Source organism: Dendrobates tinctorius, unplaced genomic scaffold, assembly GCF_039654945.1.
Source record: "Dendrobates tinctorius isolate UK_male_01 unplaced genomic scaffold, ASM3965494v1 ptg000226l, whole genome shotgun sequence".
Lineage (NCBI taxonomy): Eukaryota > Metazoa > Chordata > Amphibia > Anura > Dendrobatidae > Dendrobates > Dendrobates tinctorius.
The window spans coordinates 6,864,041-6,883,942 of NW_027361893.1; the positions used below are offsets into that span (position 1 = coordinate 6,864,041).

Here is a 19,902-nt window from a genome sequence, read left to right on the forward strand (position 1 = left end):
GATTCTTCAGATTTTGTATTATTCTATGCCTGATGAAAAGACCTGAGTAGTCTAGAAAGCTTGCAATTTGTTACCATCTTTTCAGTTAGCCATTAAAAGGTATCAACCACTGAGGACTCTCAATTCTAAATGTATTTCTCTCTACTGGCTAACACGGTACAAAGATACATATCTTTCCTGTAAGATGAATCTGTGACTTCTCTGCATTTAGTGGTTACTACTCACCTGGGTAGTCATATGTAGGAATCTCCTCTTTACACCGCTCATCACCCCTCACATATGTCTCTGTAGTATTAATATGGGTCAGATCTTCACCCTGAAACAAATAATGTAAATGTCACAGACAGATGGAGAAGTCACATCTATGATCAGCTCTAATCCTGCCATCTCCTCCGTTCTCATTACACAAGTATAAAATCTATAACACTGGTGGATAAAACAAGACTGAGCACAAGACCTTCACAGCCGTCTACACATCATAGGGGAGATCTCATGACACCTTCTCTCTATCTACCTGGTGATCCTGAGGAACATTGGGATCTTCTTGTTTACAGTCCTGTGGAAGAAGAGGACAGGGACATCTCTCTGGTGTTGTCATCTTACTGGATAGAACTGGAGGAAACACATACAGGGACTGAATTCATTCTTTACATACAGATAATTATAGGCCATGTGTATTTAGTCCTGTCTATTACCTGGTGATGTGAGGGGCTGGGGAACCTCCATCATGACGTCCTTGTATAGATCTTTGTGTCCTTCTAAATACTCCCACTCCTCCATGGAGAAATAGACAGCGACATCCTGACACCTTATAGGAACCTGACACATATAAAGATACCGTCATCCCCTGATCCCTTCATAGTGTTACTGTACAATGTCCCAGCATTCCCAGCAGTGTCACCTCTCCAGTCAGCATCTCATTCATCTTGTGGATGAGTTCTAGGATCTTCTGTTCATTGATGTCCTCATGTATCAGGGGGTGAGGTGGAGGCCCAGTGATTGGGCTCAGGGGTCTTCCCCATCCCTCAGACACAGGGTCCTGACAGCGCTCACTAGAGGTCTTCTTCACTACTGTGTAATCCTGGTTATGGAGAGACACATTAATAAATCTCACTACAGACATTTCCAGAGTCCTCACCTCTCCAGTTCTGTCCATGTTATTCCCATAGATAAGAATGATGTAATGTGACGTCATCAGAATCTCTCACCTCTCCAGTAAGCCGGAAGATGATCTCTAGGGTGAGGTGTAATATCCTCTCCGCCATCTTGTCTCTGTCCATATCCATCTTTGATGGGTAAATCTGGAAAAAAAATATTATGTAGAAGATCTTCACTGAGAGGATCCGATATTGTAGCGACCTGAATGAGGAGAAGATGAGCCGATGTAACATCATAAAAATCCTGTGTAATAATACAATTACTGGAGATAATAAGGGAAACATATGAGGAGATTATTTTACAGTATTTAGTTTTCTTCTTTACATCTACTAATAAAACCTATATATTTAGGCCACAGACAACAAGCAGTTTCTCCCTCGGAGTCGGCAGCTGAATACGTTTCTCATAGACTCATCTTCCATAACGCTAATTCTCGCCTCATTTACCGACACTGGAATCGGCATTAGCAATACTGCAGGAGATATTCATTACACGTGACAGGAGAAATAACTACTTCATGATGAGGACGACATCTTCATCTTCTACTACGGCTCCAGAAACATATTTGGCCAGAGTCCATCACTGACTCCATCCCCACCGGCCGTCTATATGAAGGTTTCCCGTCTTCCCCGCACTGTAATCTTCTATCACGTTAGATCTCAGGTCTGATTCACACACAGAAGTTTGAGGCTTTTATAAAAGGTTTTCTTGTTTCCACAAGCACAAAGGACAGAAATGATCTGATCCCAAAGTCTCCATGTACAGTGTTTTATGGGGTTTATTTCTGGCCTTAGGCTTTCCTATATTACAAGAAAACACCAGAAAAAAACAGATATTAACATGTTTCTAAAGAAAATTGACTCCAACAATTCTTGTAAAAAGAAGAAAACATGGGAAAAGCAGAATACACATTTTATTTTTTCACACAATAAACAATTGTTAAAAAAAAGAACTCTTTTGGGCCCCAGAACATAGATGTACACCGCTGGGACGGCACAGGTGTGGCTGCAACAAAAACCCTGGCAGTTTAACTACTTGTTGCTGCCAAAGCAAACATGGCATCTAAGACATACTTCCCAACCTTTGAAGAAGGGAAAGAGGGAAAAAGGTTGCGTCGTGGCAAATTTTAGTCCACGCCTGACCACACCCATTTCCAACTAGTCACACCCTTGTTCATGCCCCAACCACACCCATTTAGCACTGCTGATCACACTGACTGGTACTGAGGGCACAGTGGCTGGCATTATGGGCACAGTGGCTGGTACTGTGGGCACACTGACTGGTACTGAGGAAAAGAAGGAAAGAACAGAGAGAGAGAAAAAAGAAAACAAAGAGAGAGAAAGGAGAGAAAGAAAGAACAGAGAGGGAAAGAAAGAGGGGAAAGAACGAAGAAGGAAAAGAAAGAAAGAAAGAAAGAAAGAAAGAGAAAAAAAGAACAGAGAGGGAGAGAGAAAGAGAGAGGGGAAGGAAAGAACAGAGAGAGAAAGAAATAAAGAAAAGGAAAGAGGAGAGAAAGAACAGAGAGAAAAAAGAAAACAGAGAGAAAGAAAGGAGAGAAAGAAAGAACAGATAAAGAAAGAAAGAACAGAGAGAAAGAAAGAAGCAAGAAAGAAACAGAGAAAAAAAAGAAAGAACAGAGAGAAAAAGAAAGAGGGGACAGAAAAAAGAACAGAGAGAGAAAAAAGAAAGAGGGGACAGAAAAAAGAACAGAGAGAGAGAAAAAAGAAAGAGGGGAAAGAAAGAAAGAACAGAGAGGGAGAGAGAAAGAGGAAAGAAAGAACAGAGAGGGAGAGAGAAAGAAAGAAGGGAAAGAAAGAACAGAGAGAGAAAGAAAGAAAGCGAAAGAAAGAAACAGAGAGAGAAAGAAAGAACAGAGAGAAAGAAAGAGGGTAGATAAAAAAGAAAGTTAAGATAGAAGGAACAGAGCGAGAAAGAAAGAAAGGGGAAAGAAAGAAAGAAAGAAAGAAAGAACAGGGAGGGATAGAGAAAGAGGGGAAAGAAAGAACAAAGAAAGAAAGGGGAAAGAAAGGGGAAAGAAAGAAAGGGGAAGGAAAGAACAGAGAGAAAGAATGAAAGAGAAATAAAGAACATAGAGATAGAGAGAAAGAAACAGAGAGAGAGAAAGAAAGAACAGAGAGAAAAAGAAAGAGAAAAAGAAAGAAAGAAAGAGGAAGAAAGAGGGGAAAGAAAGAAAGAACAGAGAGAAAGAAAGAATGAAAGAGAAAGAAAGAAAGAACAGAGAGAGAAATGACAGAGAGAAAGAAAGATTAGCGAGAGAAATTAAGAGGGGAATGAAAGAAAGAACAGAGCAAAAGAAAGAACAGAGAGAAAGAAGAGAGAGAGAAAGAAAGAGGGGAATAAAGAACAGAGAGAGAAAGAAAGGAGAGAAAGACAGAACAGAGAGAGAAAGAAAAAGGGGAAAGAAAGAACAGAGAGAGAGAAAGAAAGAGGGGAAAGAAAGAACAGAGAGAGAATGAAAGAGGGGAAAGAAAGAACAGAGAGAAATAAAGAAGAATGAACCAGAGAGAGAAAAAAAACGAACAGAGAGAGAAAGAAAGAGGGGAAAGAAAAAAAGAACAGAGAGAAAAAAAAGAGGGGAAAGAAAGAAAGAACAGAGAGGGAGAGAGAAAGAGAGGGGAAAGAAAGAACAGAGAGAACGAAAGAGAAAGAAAGAGGGGAAAGAAAGAAAACAGAGGGAGAGAGAAAGAGGGGAAAGCAAGAACAGAGAGAAAGAAAGAACAGAGAGATAGAGAGAAAGAAAGAAACAGAGAAAGAAAGAGCAGAGAGAAAGAAATAGGGGACAGAAAAAAGAGGGGAAAGCAAGAAGGAACAGAGAGAGAGAAAGGGAAAAGAAATAAAGAACAGAGGGAGAGAGTAAGAAAGAGGGGAAAGAAAGTACAGAGAGAGAAAGAAAGAATGAAAGAGAAAGAAAGAAAGAACATAGAGATAAGAGAGAAAGATAGAAACAGAGAGAGAGAGAAAGAAAGAGGGGAAAGAAAGAAGGAAAGAAAGAACAGAGAGAGAAAGAATGAAAGAGAAAGAAAGAAAGAACAAAGAGATTGAGAGAAAGAAAGAATAGATAGAAAGAAAGAAACAGAGAGCGAGAATGAAAGAAAGAACAGAGAGAGAAAGAAAGAAAGAGGGGAAAGAAAGAACAGAGAGAGAGGGAGAGAAAGAGGGGAAAGAAAAAATGGAGAAAGAAAGATTCTATTAAGATACTATAGCAGCCCGGCTCCCATTGTAGTGCTCACCAGAGCCTCCCAGTGTAGAACATATCATGATCCGCTCACATGGCCGACATCCCCGAGTCCAAGGCGATCCCGCTGTCCGCGCTGTTGGAAGAGGACACAGTGATGGATCTGAAGCATACCCTGAAGAGCCTCCATGGTTCCGTCACAATCTCCTCCTGAAATTATCTAATTTCCGGTCAGCTTCTAGCTCGTCACATCCGAGTGGCAAGTCGCTTGGGAATTCTAAAGTGCTCCTCAGGGCTCCGTCGTGTACTCTTGTGTCAGTGGGAAAAGTAAGCTCCCGGCCGGGGCAGTGGGGCAGACTCTCTCTCTAAATCGGGACTGTCCCGCTGGATCCGGGATGTTTGGGAGGTATGAATGCTCCCCACCAAACACCTTGTACACTCACAGTTCCGCTTTGTATGCCTTGTACACTCACGGCTCCGCTCCGTACACCTCGCACACACGGCTCCACTCAGTACAAACATGGCTCCACTCCGTAAACCTCCTACACATGCAGCTCTGGTCGATACACCTTGTATACATGCGGCCACGCTCTGTACACCTTGTACACACATGGCTCCACTCCATAAACTTTGTACACATACGACTTTGCTCCATACACCTCGTACACACACAGCTCTGCTCTCTACACCTAGTACACACACAACTCCACTCCGTACACCTCCTACACACATGGCTCTGCTCCGTACACCTCGTACACATCTCTGCTCTGTACACCTCATACACATGCAGCTCCGCTCCATACACCGCGTACACATGCGACTCCGCACACCCCGTACACATACGGCTCCGTTCCGTAGATCTCGCACACATACGGCTCCGCTCTGTACACCTTGCACACAGGGCTGTCAAGTCGGTAAGCCAAACCTGCCACTCCGACTCCTCAATTTCCCTTACACCGACTCCAACTCCACGACTCCGACTCCCACATATATTGCTTATATTTAAGTGAAAAATTAGACATTAAATCATTTTTATGATACAATAATCAAGATATTTAGATAGAACATAATATTTATTGGAATACAACTTTAGAACACAAAAAACTGTAATAAATTGTAAATATGTAATACACTATGTAATATCGATTACATATATATATATATATATAGTGTGTGTATATATACTGCATAAACTATAAGTGGCAAAAAGCAGTTTTCAACAAAAACATACTAAATAACATTTGTGCAGTCTATGAATTTGTTCTAAGAAATAAAATTGCCTCCATCAGATCCTCCTTCATCGATAACCTCAAATCTGACCTAATAATTTTAAGGCTAGAGAACAACCTCTCTACACTAATTTGGGTTGGAGGCAAAGCCGTAACCACATGGGCAACATCTCTAACAATTTCCGGGTATAAAGGAATTGCCTCATGCACAGTCAGTTTTGATGAACGGTTGAATTTTTCTATTTCTTTGAGAGCAAATGAAACATTTTGCTGAAATATGGTCAATCTGCTTGCTATAGGAGACAGAGTTAAATCTTTTTCCTTGCAGCAACGCTTTGCCTGCTCCATGTCATCCAAATACTTGTCAAAGTCAAACTCCTCATCTGATGAGGATGAAGATATGGCAGCAGTAGCACTGTCAGGACCAGAGTCCTGTTGTGCCTGGCAATCCTCCTGTAGGCCACTCTTCCTAACTGCTACCTCAGTCAGAGCTTCTTTTCCTTTAGTAAGCTGTTGATCATCAAGCAATATACGATGACTTGGGTCCACATAAACAGCTGCCAGAAAAATTTTATTTTCCAATAGCTGTGTCTCTCTCCGTTTCATTGAAGCAGAAATGCCATCTGCGATTAAACAGCAAAATAGCAAGTTCTTCCACTCCCTCATGAAAATGCCAGGAGTTAAATACTCAGCTTGTAATTTTTTAGTCACAGTAAATGGGTGATTAAGCAATTCCTTCAATTCAGCCACCTGTGTCCATTGACCTTCATTTAGGGTTACCTGAGGGTTCGCCATATCTATAAGAAACGGTTTTAGTTGATCAACAATTGCCCTTTTCCAGCACGTCTCTTCAAGATGGAATCAATTTTAGGGGTTCTGGCGGCAATAACCAATTTCCTTACTTTTCCAATCAGATTACCAGCATGTCCCTCTTGCAGACTATCTCTTATTGCCAGCTGCAGCGTGTGCACAACACACCGCATATGATGAATAGGAAAGTGCTTTGAAGTAGCTTCAACAAGATCATCTATTTCTGCACTATAATTTTGCTGTTCTTCTGTAGTAATATCTGTTTTTCCTCAGTTACATGAACAGCACTGTGGCCTTCCATCTCAAATACACTGAATCCTAAATGTTCCTCTAGCTGTTGTTCATTCCTCTCATTCATCAGTGTAATTGTACTTATGTTTGAAGCATTGTCCGTTACAATAGCAAGAACCTGTTCTTTTTTGAGTTCGTAATCTTGCAGAACTTTTTCCACTAAGGCCTGGAGAAACTGGCTGCTGTGATGAGCTTTAGTATCTTTTACTGCCAGCGTGTTGATAACAATTTTTGTTGTCACAAACATATCGAAAATTGATGGCAAACTAGTTCACTCTGTGACGTGTGCAGGCATCCATTGTAAGAAACATGAAGAGTCTTTTGAGAGTCTTTTTAAGATCTTCCTTTTGTTTAAGGGCTTCTTCAATCACTAATTTTCTAATACTTTCTCTTTCCAGAGAAACGCCAAGTTTGCGGCCATTTCTCCATTAAGAGCTGTAAAAGCTGGCCGTGCAAATAATGATAATGGTACACCGTCCTTCACAACAAGCTGTATGAGCTGTCTTTTAGACATATCTGCTGTCATTGTTACAGTAACTTTGTCACTTACAAAATATCTTGTTAATGATGTTTGAGACGCTCTTTTCTCCTCCTTTGCCTGGCAGGAAGTGTTAGTCTGTTTGCTACCCGGCTTTCATTCTTTTTGGTACAGATAAGATATGGAGACAGATATGGATAAATGGATATATAGATAGAGCAGATTTCTAATCTGCTTTTGCTATTGAAAACATTATCTATGAGCTCAAAAACCTTTCAGGTGATGCGGTTTTTTAAAAATCTGATCTGCTTTTGCAGATGAAAAACGTATCCACAAAAAACGCAGCAAAAACGCTGTGTGTGAATGTAGCCTTAGATCAGGAATAGAACAGTCATTTATAGGACATTTCTTAACTTTCCCAAATTCCTATGAAAAAATATTCAGAATATTCTGCATTGAACTACTGTACCCAATTTATTATATATTTTAGGAGTCGGAGTATGTCCATTTTAAACCGACTCCAACTCCGACTTCACTAAAATGAGCACCGACTCCGACTCCACAGCCCTGCTTGCACACACGCAGCTCCGCTCCGTATACATCTCTGCTCCGTACACATGTCCGCATCGTACACCTCATACACACACAGATCCTCTCCGTACGCCTCGTATACACACGGTTCCACTCCGTACACCGCGTACACATGCGGCTCCGCACATCCCGTACACACACGGCTCCATTCCGTAGATCTCGTACACACACGGCTCCGCTCTGTACACCTTGCACACACGCAGCTCCGCTCCGTACACTTCATACACATCTCTGCTCCGTACACCTCGTACACACATGGCTCCGCTCTGTACACCTCGTACACACACGGTTCCGCTCCGCACACCTCGTACACACACGGCTCCGCTCCGTACACCTCGTACATGTGCGGCTCCGCTCCGTACACCTCGTACATGTGCGGCTCTGCTCCGTACACCTCATACACGTGCGGCTCCGCTCCGTACACCTCGTACACGTGCGGCTCTGCTCCGTACACCTCGTACACGTGCGGCTCTGCTCCGTACATCTCGTACACGTGCAGCTGCGCTCCGTACACCTCGTACACGTGCGGCTCCGCTCCGTACACCTCGTACACACGTGGCTCTGCTCCGCACACCTCGTAAACATATGGCTCCACACACCCCATATACACATGACTCTGCTCCGTACACCTCATACACACGCGGGCTCTGCTACATCCACACTGTAAACCCCTCCTGACCCCACACATAAACTTCCCCTCATCCAGCACCATGACAACCAGCACAGCAGAGTCCTGCACACACTGAGGCCCCTGATCATGTGACCCCTGACTCCTTCCCTCCTGTGACCTCACAGCACAGAGCAGACCAATGACATCATTGCTGGGATTTATCAGTGAGGAGCTGCGGTGGCCGGTGGGTCTCTCTGGGAGGGCGAGGGTGGGGTAGGTGCATGGGGGAGCGTGGTGGCTCAGTGCAATGCGGGAAAAATAAGCTCCCGGGCGGGACATCGGGGCAGACAGTCAAAATCGGGACTGTCCCGCCAGATCCGGGACGGATGGAAGGTATGTCTAAGAAGGTGTGACAGAGTTTGGCTGAATCCCCTCCTCCCCCAAGTACTCGATAGTATGGGGCAGCCAAGGTATTACGATACTTACTTGCCTAATAATAGTGTCTGGGACTGCAATGTACGAAGATCTATTAGTCTGAGCCAGAGGCAGCACCCAATAAGTTACCTTTTATCGCCCCCATACACATTAGACTAAAGTTACATGAAATGAACAAGAAAATCCAGCTTCTTAGTTCCTGAAGAACTTTTCATTAAGCTGGATTTTCTTGTTCATTGGATTTCTCTCCTGCTGCACTGCAGGTCTCCGTGCTCGAGCTCCTGGAGTACAAGAGGGGTGAGCTGACTTTTTCCTTTTTCAAAGTTACATGAAAGCACTGATTTTGGGGGGTTTGGCTAACTATATAATGTTTTTGGGGCCTCCCGACAGATGAGGGCAGGGCAGAGAAGGATCTGGCATCCAGAATTTCAGAGGCTAATCCATTTTTTCTTCCTGTAGATAATGCTCCTCTAGAGGACTCTGGAGGTGACTCTCTCTTACAGACCACAGAAAAGCTGGAATATTTGTGTATGGGAGAGTTGGGAGAGATAGCCGTCTGCCAAATAACCGTACAGCCAACAAGGGCTGGCACTAGGAATTTCGGGGCCCCAAACTGGCAAAATTTTTGGGACCCCTTGAGACTCCGCCCAGGCTCCACCCCAGCCCCGCCTCCACACCTTGAACTGTCCACTGTCCCACCGCTCTCTCTTGGAAAAACTACAATTCTCACCACACATTAACATTTCCCATCACCAGATCACACATATTGCCAGCAGCTTTTGTTTTGGGCAAAAGATTCTTTAAGTCGCCAAGAGGTGGACTCTTTTGGCCAGGCCCTACTCTACTCTAACCTATTAAACATTTGTTAAAATATCCAACACAATTTAGGTGTATTTTCATTTATTTTCCAATTTTTAAAATGACAAATAATATCACATACAGGGGACAAATACCACAGCACCATGACAAGACACCAGATTACCACCACATAGTGACCTATAATACCACATACAAAGAACAAATACCGCCACACCATGTCCATACCACATATTACCACCACAGTGATCGAATAATATCATATAAAAGGAACAAATACCACCTCAACACGTCCTGACCACATATTACCACCACATGGTGACCAATAATACCACATACAAGGAACAAATGCCGTCACACCATGGCCGGACAATATATTACCACCACATAGTGACTGAATACTACAATACTGATCAGTAATAAAAATACACTATACTAATATCACCATAAGTGCCATTATACACAGGAGATCTGTACTTAGTATGCAATGTCTGTGCACAGGTAATACAGTTGTTACACCCGGTCCCCGTTCTGGCGCTGCGCCCAGGTCTGCCGCTGTTACACCTGGCGCTGCATCCAGGCCTGCCGCTGCTCTCCGTTCTGGGCACTCACCTCTAGCCTCTCATGCTGCTGTTCAGCGTTCTGTCCTCCCTCCTCCTCCTGGCGTCCTGTGAGGAGATCTGTAGCTAAGACTATTAGGGCATGCCCGCCCGCTCTCTTGCCTTCTTAAAGAGGCGGTGTGCATTCTTCAAAAAATGCAATTAACCAATGGTAGCGCACTGGCTGCTATTTCTGGCCTCTCCTCCATAGCGAGAGCGCCGGAGCAACGAGTATCTATCATTGCTACATTCGGTTCTCATGCTAACCTGTCTGCGCTGCATCTGTAGTCTCTGTGCATTGCCTAATGCTCTCTGTCTCCAGAGCATAACAGTATCCTGTGTTACCTGGTTATATCTACAACCATCTGGGCCTAAGCCATCCCATTCCGCCAACAGCCATCCGAGTCCAAGGACTGTGTGAAGGTCACTGGAACCGACTCCTTACCAACTACCCGGATCCAGGACCCAGCTCATTACGGACTCTGCTATAACCTTTGTTATCCCTTTTGGTCACACTGGGACAGCTGCCACGTGTTTGGGGTCTAACTGGAGGTAGCACCTGTGTCCTCCGGGTATTCCATTCTGGCCCTGCCTGAGGGGCTTACTACGGGTACCCGGAGCTCACTAGTCACGCCCTCTTCGGAGCCACCCTGACCGTGGTCCTGAGGTTCCACTTAAGAAATAAAAACGAATGTGAACTTCACCATCTCTGCCTCCGCTTCCATTCGTTACAACAGTAATCATCGGTGACATTATATACAGGAGATCGATCTATATATAGTGTTAGTGTACAGATAATACAGTGATCACCAGTGACATTATACACAGGAGCTCTGTATATAGTGTCAATATACAGGTAACACACTGACTCACCAGTGAGGTCTCTAGGTGAAGTCCTTCTTCTTTGCTTTTCATCTTCATCCAGCACAGACCACCATCATTTCTTCCAGTCAGGGTTCATCTCTGCAAGAAATAACAGTTATCTAGAGCACCGCTTGCAGAACAATTTTTTTCCCCAAATTCTAAACTACACCAGATGAAGAAAAAAGTCGACATATTGTCGCTCTGCACAGTAACAGGACCACCTCCCCCATTTAAAACAGTATCTTCAAAAAATAAAATAAATACATCACCGCAGTAATAATATCCCTTAAATAGCCTCTATGATAATAATATCCCCCCTTCTGGCTGCCCGTGTGTCAAATTCCTGGCTCCAGCCATATGTTCTCCCATCCTGGCCCCATATGGTCTCCTGTCCTCATGAGTATCCATTCTGCCCTCATGTGATGATCCATCCTGCCCCATCTGTACCATGATCCTGCCCTGTTTCCATCCTGCCCCATCTGTCTCCATCCTGCCCCATGTTGCTGCATCATCTGTCTCCATCCTGCCTCATGATCCTGCACCATCTGTCTTTATCCTGCCCCATGATGTTGCATCATGTGTCTCCATCCTGCCTCATGATGCTGCACCATCTGTCTCCATCCTGCACCATCTGTCTCCATCCTGCTCCATCTGTTTCCATCCTGCACCATGTCTCCATCCTGCCCCATGTTTCCAATGCTTCCCACGTGTCTCCAATCCTGCCCGCTGTTTCCATTCTGCCCCCGTATCTCCTGTCCAGCCTTCGTGTCTCCATTCTGCCCCGGGCAGAAAGGAGACACATGGTCCATGTGTCTCCATCCTGCCGGTGTAACATATTGTGGCTTGCCGCTTTCTATAAAAATAAAAAAAAGTTCACCTTACCTCGCCATGCTCCTGCAGTGAGCGATGATCCCTCCAGGCCTTTCAAGCGCGCACTCGCCAGTGAATGACAATGACGTCATACGCTGGCGACGTGCGTGTTGACGTCAGCTGCCAGCCTCCGATTGGCGGGCGGCTTTAACTATTGACATGTGGGCCTGGACTCACACAGCAATACAGTAACTCAACCTACATCTGCACCGGCAGAATCCTGCCACTGGGGCCTGGAGCAGAAAAGACGGGGCCCGATGTGGGCCCCCTCTGCTGATCGGGCCCCATACACCAATCAGGGCAGTAATGCCCGGATAGCGACACTGCAGCCAACACTTATCTCATGTGTATGAGGTCAGTAGTACTACACTGACAGGCAGTGGTGATACACGGCACTAAAGTAGTACAGTGCATCACCGGAGCCATCAGAGGCTTGTATGTTGGATGATCGCACTAATCAGAGTTGTTAAAAAATGGTTTAAAGTGGAAAAAAATATCACAGTTTCAGCAACAAGAAATATCCATCACTATAGGGAAAACAGAGTCACTGCATAATGTTAGTTAAGTCACGTCCATAACTACTTTATTATACTCTATTATCCTATACTGTACATAGTGGAGAAGATAGAAATCAAAGGTCCCACAGCAATAGCTGGAAATGGCCCTCCAACATAAAGAAAAAAAAAATCTATCTACATATATACTGTAGAATTGGCAGAGTCATATCTCCAGACTCTGCAGATTGCATGCTGCTGTTGTATTTGACAGGCCTGGACCAGATGGTATGGAGATGAATGAGGGATACCAAAGTTCAAAAATAAACTTAAGAAACACAACAAATGCAGACCTTTGGCCTATCTGACTCATCACAAGGAAATTGTTCTCCTTATGAGGTCTCTCACACAGTATGTCGACCCCCACAGCACCTCACACAGTATTATGGCCACCACAACCTGCTACACAAAATAAGAACCCTCAATCAGTATGGAGGCATTTACAGTCCACCACAATCCCAGTATAATGGCCCCTACTAGCCATACACTCAGTATGAGGGTCCCAACAGCTCTTCTCTTAATATGATGCCCCCACAATTCCTGCTCTGCTCTACGTGGTGTGATGACTGAGGCTCCATACTACAGGTGTGATGTAGTGACATCATGGTGCCTGCAGTGCACGGAGTCTCAGACTCACAGGTGAAGGCTGAATGGTGGATCAGGAGCTTTCGACTCCCTGATTCACTATTCTATTCAATGGTATCACTGTCATGGGAATGTGGAAATTGCTGAAATTGTGATGATGGGAATGAGAGGGTGACCAATACTACACCCCACCGAGCCCTGTCAATTCATAGGCACCATAGCAACCATATGGGCTACCATTTTGGATGATACACTCTGCCTATCCAAGTATCATATGGAAAAAATATATCATAGGTCCTGGGTTCATTAGTATCTGCACCAAGAATGAGGCTGAGTATTTCTTAATTAGCTGTGAGGTTGTCGGTGGGGTGGATGGTACTATATTGTGCATGTAGGGGGCAGAACAGTGGGAACATTTGAACGTGGGGGAATGGCAGTACTGTGGGAACATTATACTGTGTGTGAGGGGGATGGCGATACTGTGGGAACATTATACTGAATGTGGTGGGATAATGGTACTATGGAAATATTTTACTGTGTGGATTGAATTGCGGTATTATGAGAAGATTATACTGAGTGTGGTGGGATGGTGGTATTGTGAGATTATACTAATTGTGTGGGGGTATGGCGATATTGTGGAAATATCTTTTGTGTGAGAGATGCCAGTACTGTGGAAACTTTATACTATGTTATGGGCATCATATATACTGCATAAGGGGTGTAAAAAGATGTTACATAAGAAGAACAAATCCTCAGGGTTGTGCGGCATTCGTGCAAAAGACTGCCATCTAGACGGGACCCTATGGAATCAATGGGAAGAGGGAGAGTTTCAGGAAGAAAGAGTCTAGATGGTACACCAGGTCAGGTGACCTTGATGATACAGTTTACTGTTATTATAAAGGCAATAGCCCCAAAAGCCAAAACAGATTTTGCAGCAACAAAAAAGGGATGCCAGTGAAGAATCTGAGGTACCAGGCAATGGTAAAGTGCCCGAGGCAGCTGGTTGTGGTGGCAGAACCCAGGCAGCACCAGACAAGTCCCAGAGTCCAGACTATGCCAGCCAAGGCCCGAGAATCAGACCTGCGCTGGTCAAGACCCGGAGTCCAGACTATGACTATCAAGGCCCGAGAATGTGACCTGCGCCAGTCAAGACCCAGAGTCCAAACTACACCAGGTAAGAGCAGAGTCCCAGCTCTCACTACTTCTGGTACAAGAGACATGCGCAGTTCCTCAAGTACCGAAGATTTGTGAGGAGATTCCGCTCAGTAGTATACGCCTGCAATGAAGAGCGAGTGACCTGGGCCACTGCTCCAGCATTTACGTCAATACAGGTGTTGGTCCAGGGTAGTACAACAGACAATCCAGTTGAAGTGAAGGCGGCCCAGCAAACCTTGACAGACTTTGTTAGGAGGACTTATGGCCTTATGGGAAGAGGCAGAGACCCCGCTATAGTCTGTGTTCACAGAAGAGACAGTGTTGTCGACTATGTGTCAGGAAAATCACCCTTTTCGATAGATAAAGTAACCTATGGTTATAGGCTGTTATTAGAGTGAGAGAGAGCCGGAGAATTCATTGTCTATCTGATATTGTATATTTCACCTCGTAATCACCTTGTTTGTTATTATTCACTGTTGCCACGGTGACAACAATTCCCACCATTATCAGGGAAATAAATAATTATATTGGTTATTTACGGTTTTTGTCTGTGTCATGATCTAGACCGGGTTTTGGTCTTGTCTCTCTTTTCCCGGTCTGGTCATGTCAGGGGTTAACTTTCTCTGCCTCGTTCCTGTGTCGGGTCTGCTATATCTCTGCGCTGAATCCGGCAGGCAGTGCCAGTTATATTTCCTGCCTACGGCATTTGTAGCTGGCTCTGGTCAACTCCTGATTTGTCTTGCTGCATTTAGCTGACCTTGCCCGTGTCTTTGCAACCCTCTCCAACCCGTCCCGACTCTGTGTCCCTATGTTTGGATTCCGCGGGACTCGACTCAAGACCTGATTCTGTCTCTTTCTTATCATACCTCTGCTACATACCGGTACTGACCTTTTGGCACTTCTCTGACTCTGTGTTTGGGATTTCTCCTTTGTGCTACGCAAAACTCTGGTATCGACCCAACTCTCTGACTATTCTGCTGGCATCTAGTGGTAGCCTTGCTAAAGTTCTGCTAGTCTGCTCTTAGCAGGATTTCAGCTTACTCTCTACTCTACTGCCATCTAGTGAAGTTTGCGTTACTCTGCATTTACCTGCAGTACTGCAGCGTGACAGTCTGGGTGTTTCATCCAGTCACTTACAGGGCATTATGGAGGCATTATATTGTGTGGGGGGCAGCATATATACCGTATAAGGGGCATAATGGGGGCATTATACTGTGTGGGGGCCAAGAAAGGGGCCCTGTACTATGAGAACAATCTGTTTCCTCACTTCCTGTCTTCCATAGTTGAGTCATTTGTATCTATTACAGGAAACAGAACAAAAACGCAATGATTCTTATAAAGTGGCAACAAAAACACCGAAAGAGTCTCCGTCCTGAAGGGGTTAATGTCTGTAATGGGGAATCTCCGGCAGCTACCTCCACCCGCACACCACATACAGTAGAGAATAACGGAGCCTCCAGCACTGACCTCCACCCGCAGAGCCGCACTCCACATAGACAATAATGGAGCCTCCAGCACCGACCTCCACCCGCAGAGCCGCACTCCACATAGACAATAATGGAGCCTCCGGCACCGACCTCCACCCGCAGAGCCGCACTCCACATAGAGAATAATGGAGCCTCCAGCACTGACCTCCACCCGCAGAGCCGCACTCCACATAGAGAAAAATGGAGCCTCCAGCACTTACCTCCACCCGCAAAGCCCGCACTCCACATATATGGCAGCTCTGTGCGCACAGGACCTGTGATGAGGTCACAGGAGGGGAGGAGTCAGGGGTCACATGATCTCCGGAGTGCAGACCCTACATGAAGACATCTCCTCAGTCAGTGACATTCCCGCCATTATTTCCCCTCACTACTGGCACAATTACCCCGCGCCGCCTTTTCTACACAGTGTTGTGTGTGGAATGTAACGTGTGATTTCTCTGCTTGGAGACAAATAGACCCCACACATGCGGGAATTATCACCAGTTACCGGACGGCTACTATATGGCGGCATATGATTGTGCTATCGCCTCCATACCAGGAGTGAAAATCCCAAAATCTCATTTATTTAACCAACCCCTTCCAGAGTCCGGCTGAGGCTCATAATTCCATCAAAGACCTCGCCCTATCCTGGATCTCCTCATACCTTTCAAACCGCGCATTCAGCATCTCCCACTCCCACACTACCTCCTCACCCCCCCCTCTCTCTTTTGGAGTCCCACAAGGCTCTGTTCTAGGACCCCTACTCTTCTCAATTTATACCCTTGGCCTGGGTCAACTCATAAAGTCCCATGGATTCCAGTACCACCTTTATGCTGATGACACTCAGATCTACCTCTCTGGCCCAGATGTCACCTCTCTGCTGCCCAGAATCCCGGAGTGTCTATCAGACATATCCTCCTCCTCTCGCTTCCTCAAGCTCAATGTGGACAAATCTGAACTCATCATCTTTCCTCCATCTCACAGATCTTACTTACCTGACCTATCTATCACAATTAATGACATCACGCTCTGCCCAGTACCGGAAGTCCGCTGCCTCGGAGTAACCCTTGACTCTGCCCTGTCCTTCAAACCGCACATCCAAGCTCTTTCTACCTCCTGCCGCCTCCAGCTCAAAAATATTTCCAAAATCCGTCCTTTCCTCAACCCTCAATCTACTAAAATGCTTATGCACGCCCTCATCTCCCGCCTCGACTACTGCAACATCCTTTTCTGTGGTCTCCCTGCTAACACCCTTGCACCTCTCCAGTTCATCCTTAACTCTGCTGCCCGACTAATTCATCTCTCTCCTCGCTACTCCTCCGCTTCTCCCCTCTGCAAATCTTTTCACTGGCTCCCATTCCCTCAGCATATCCAGTTCAAATTACTAATACTGACCTACAAGGCCATCTATAACCTGTCTCCTCCATATGTCTCTGAACTAATCTCCCGATACCTTCCCTCACGTAATCTCCGATCATCCCAAGACCTCCTTCTCTCCTCCACACTTATTCGTTCCTCATCCAACCACCTCCAAGACTTCTCCTGAATAGCCCCCATCCTCTGGAATTCTTTGCCCCAACATGTCCGACTATCAACCACATTCAGATCCTTCAGACGGAACCTAAAAACCCACCTCTTCAAGAAAGCCTATAGCCTGCAATGACCCCGCTGCCTCCTCACCACTACCGGAGATATCACCTCAACCAACACCGGAACTGCTGCAACCCATTGTGAGGCTGTGAAGACTCCAAAGGTGAACCCACAGGACCGCGATGACGAACCTACCCCCGGGCGAGCAGGCCAGGGGTACCACCCCCTATACAGGGAGTGTTAGGGGCAGGCCCGGAGGAGACTATGGCCGTGGAAGCTGGTACTTGGGGACAACTGGAGGAGTAGAGAGGCAGACACCGGGCTGGAAGGCAGGCTGGCAAACACAGGAGGGACGGCTGCAGGACTGAACGGAGAGCAGGCAGGAGGCACCGGAGTAGGCAGGAGCGGATCAGGAAGGCACACACAGGTGATGGCAGGAACGGACAGGAATGGCGGACTCTGGAAGGGAATACAAAGATGGTGAGGGATCAACAGAATACACAAAGCGGGATAGGCACAAGGCTGGGTGCTAGCGAGAGAAACGCAGGAGACGGAGGACCCGAGAATCTGTCGTGGGACACAATAGATAATCAGGCATGGGTCTGAAGGGGCAGCTCCCTTTTATAGGAGCAGGACTTCCAGGTCAGGCCTCCAGGGTCACGGGGGCGGAGAGATGGGCTGAGCCAGTCTGCGCTGAGGTCTGGGGTGAGAGGCGCGCATGTGTCCTGGGCTGATCAGAGAGGCTGACCACGGGGCAGGATGCAGGAGAGCGGGCGGGCGCACGCCAGCTACAGAAGCGCACTGGGAGCGGCGCACTGACCGCGAGGCAGGATGCAGGAGAGCCGGCGAACGCGCGCCTGCTGCAAGAGCGCGTGGGGAGCGGCGGCCGTGCCTGGAGGCCGTGGTCAGCGTGGGACCAGGAATGGGAGCAGCGGCAGGAGCCGTGGACGTGAAGGACGTGGACACATTAAGAGAATCAGCAAAGAAACTCCTAGAAAGGCCGTCTGCCTTAACATTCTTAGTGCCCGGAAGAAAAGACACCACAAAATTAAAGCGCATAAAAAACAAGGCTCATCTAGCCTGTCTAGGATTCAAGTGTTTGGCCAACTCCAGATAAGTCAGATTCTTGTGATCGGTGAGGACCACAAATTGATGTCTAGCTCCCTCCAACCAATGTCTCCACTCCTCAAATGCCCATTTCATGGCCAACAATTCCCGATTCCCCACGTCATAGTTGCATTCAGATGGGGAGAACTTTCGAGAAAAGAAGGCACAGGGATTCATCTTAGAAGTCAGAGGGTCTTTTTGGGACAAAACAGCTCCTGCACCAATCTCAGAAGCATCTACCTCCACTTGAAATGGAAGTGAGACATCAGGTTGCCATAAAACTAGAGCTGAAGTAAACCTCCGCTTAAGCTCCTGAAATGCTGAGACAGCCTCAGGAGACCAATTCAGCACATCAGTGTCAAAGACACCGCACTACACTTGCTCATAGAGCCAGTGCGCGTGTCCTGAGTACAGAAGCAGTGCTAAACGAGGTACAGGAGGAATAAACAGACGGGAGGTCAGACAAAGCCAAAGGTCATACACAGGATCACAGTACAGTACCAGGGATGAGACAGAGCGGATAATCAGGGCCAAGCAGAGATCAAAACCACACAGACATAGGAGGTACCAGGCAGAATCCAAAGCGATATCCAGAGAACAGACCGAGTCATACACAGAGAATCAAGTAACCAGAACACAGCACAAACACACTCAGGGGTCACCACACAAATGCCAAGGGCAAGAGTATAACTGACAGGGATGGGAGCGTCCTGAGGCTATAAGAAGCCTCCCCCAGAACCAGGGAGAGGCCACAATCATAGCCCCAGGTGTGCAGGTAAGCCTGCATCGGGATCACAACCTTTAACCCCAGAAATGCCAGTCATCAGCACTGGTTCCAAACATTAACCCCACGTGTGTGAGTCAAACCCGCACTGAGATCATGACAGTACCCCCCTCTCAACGGGGGGCCTCTGGGCCCCCAGGCTTGCCCGGGTACTTAGCATGGAAAGCCCGTACCAGGCGATCAGCATGCATCAACCGGGCCGGTACCCAGGACCTGTCCTCCGGTCCATACCCCTTCCAATGAACCATGTACTGTACCGACCGCCGTACCAACCTGGAATCTACGATATGACCAACCTCGTACTCCACCTGCCCCTCGACCAAAACAGGAGAAGCAGCAGACTCGGAGTCTCCCCGGACTGCTTCAAAAGGTTTCAGTAGAGATTTGTGGAAGACGTTAGGGATCTTGAAAGAGGGTGGAAGGCACAGCCTATACGCCACTGGATTGATTTTTTCCACAATCTTGTACGGGCCAATGAATTTGGGTCCTAACTTGGCTGACGGAATCTTTAACTTAATGTTTCGCGTGGAGAGCCAAACTTTCTCTCCCACCCGAAACATGGGACCAGGTGTTCGTTTCCTGTCCGCGAAAAACTTATGCCTGCCTTGAGACCTGGACATACGCCGCTGGACTTCTGCCCATGTATTTTTTAACCGCTGAACAGAGTCCTCAGCCCCGGGGCACCCCAAATCCAGACGAGAAAACTCACCGAAA

The 19,902-nt window shown here is 46.4% G+C and overlaps 1 protein-coding gene and 1 pseudogene across 1 annotated transcript; both read right to left on the minus strand.

Moving 5' to 3' along the window:
* The window catches only part of LOC141059267 (uncharacterized), a 176,964-nt pseudogene that overhangs the window by 4,350 nt on the left and 152,712 nt on the right, over positions 1-19,902 (minus strand).
* LOC141059333 (uncharacterized) lies at positions 947-14,745 on the minus strand. Its single transcript, XM_073555660.1, has 3 exons — positions 14,686-14,745; positions 1,209-4,365; positions 947-1,081 (listed from the first exon to the last, which is right to left on the minus strand). The coding sequence occupies exons 1-2, from the start codon at positions 14,743-14,745 to the stop codon at positions 3,439-3,441; spliced, it is 987 nt and encodes a 328-aa protein (XP_073411761.1). The 3' UTR covers positions 947-1,081; positions 1,209-3,438.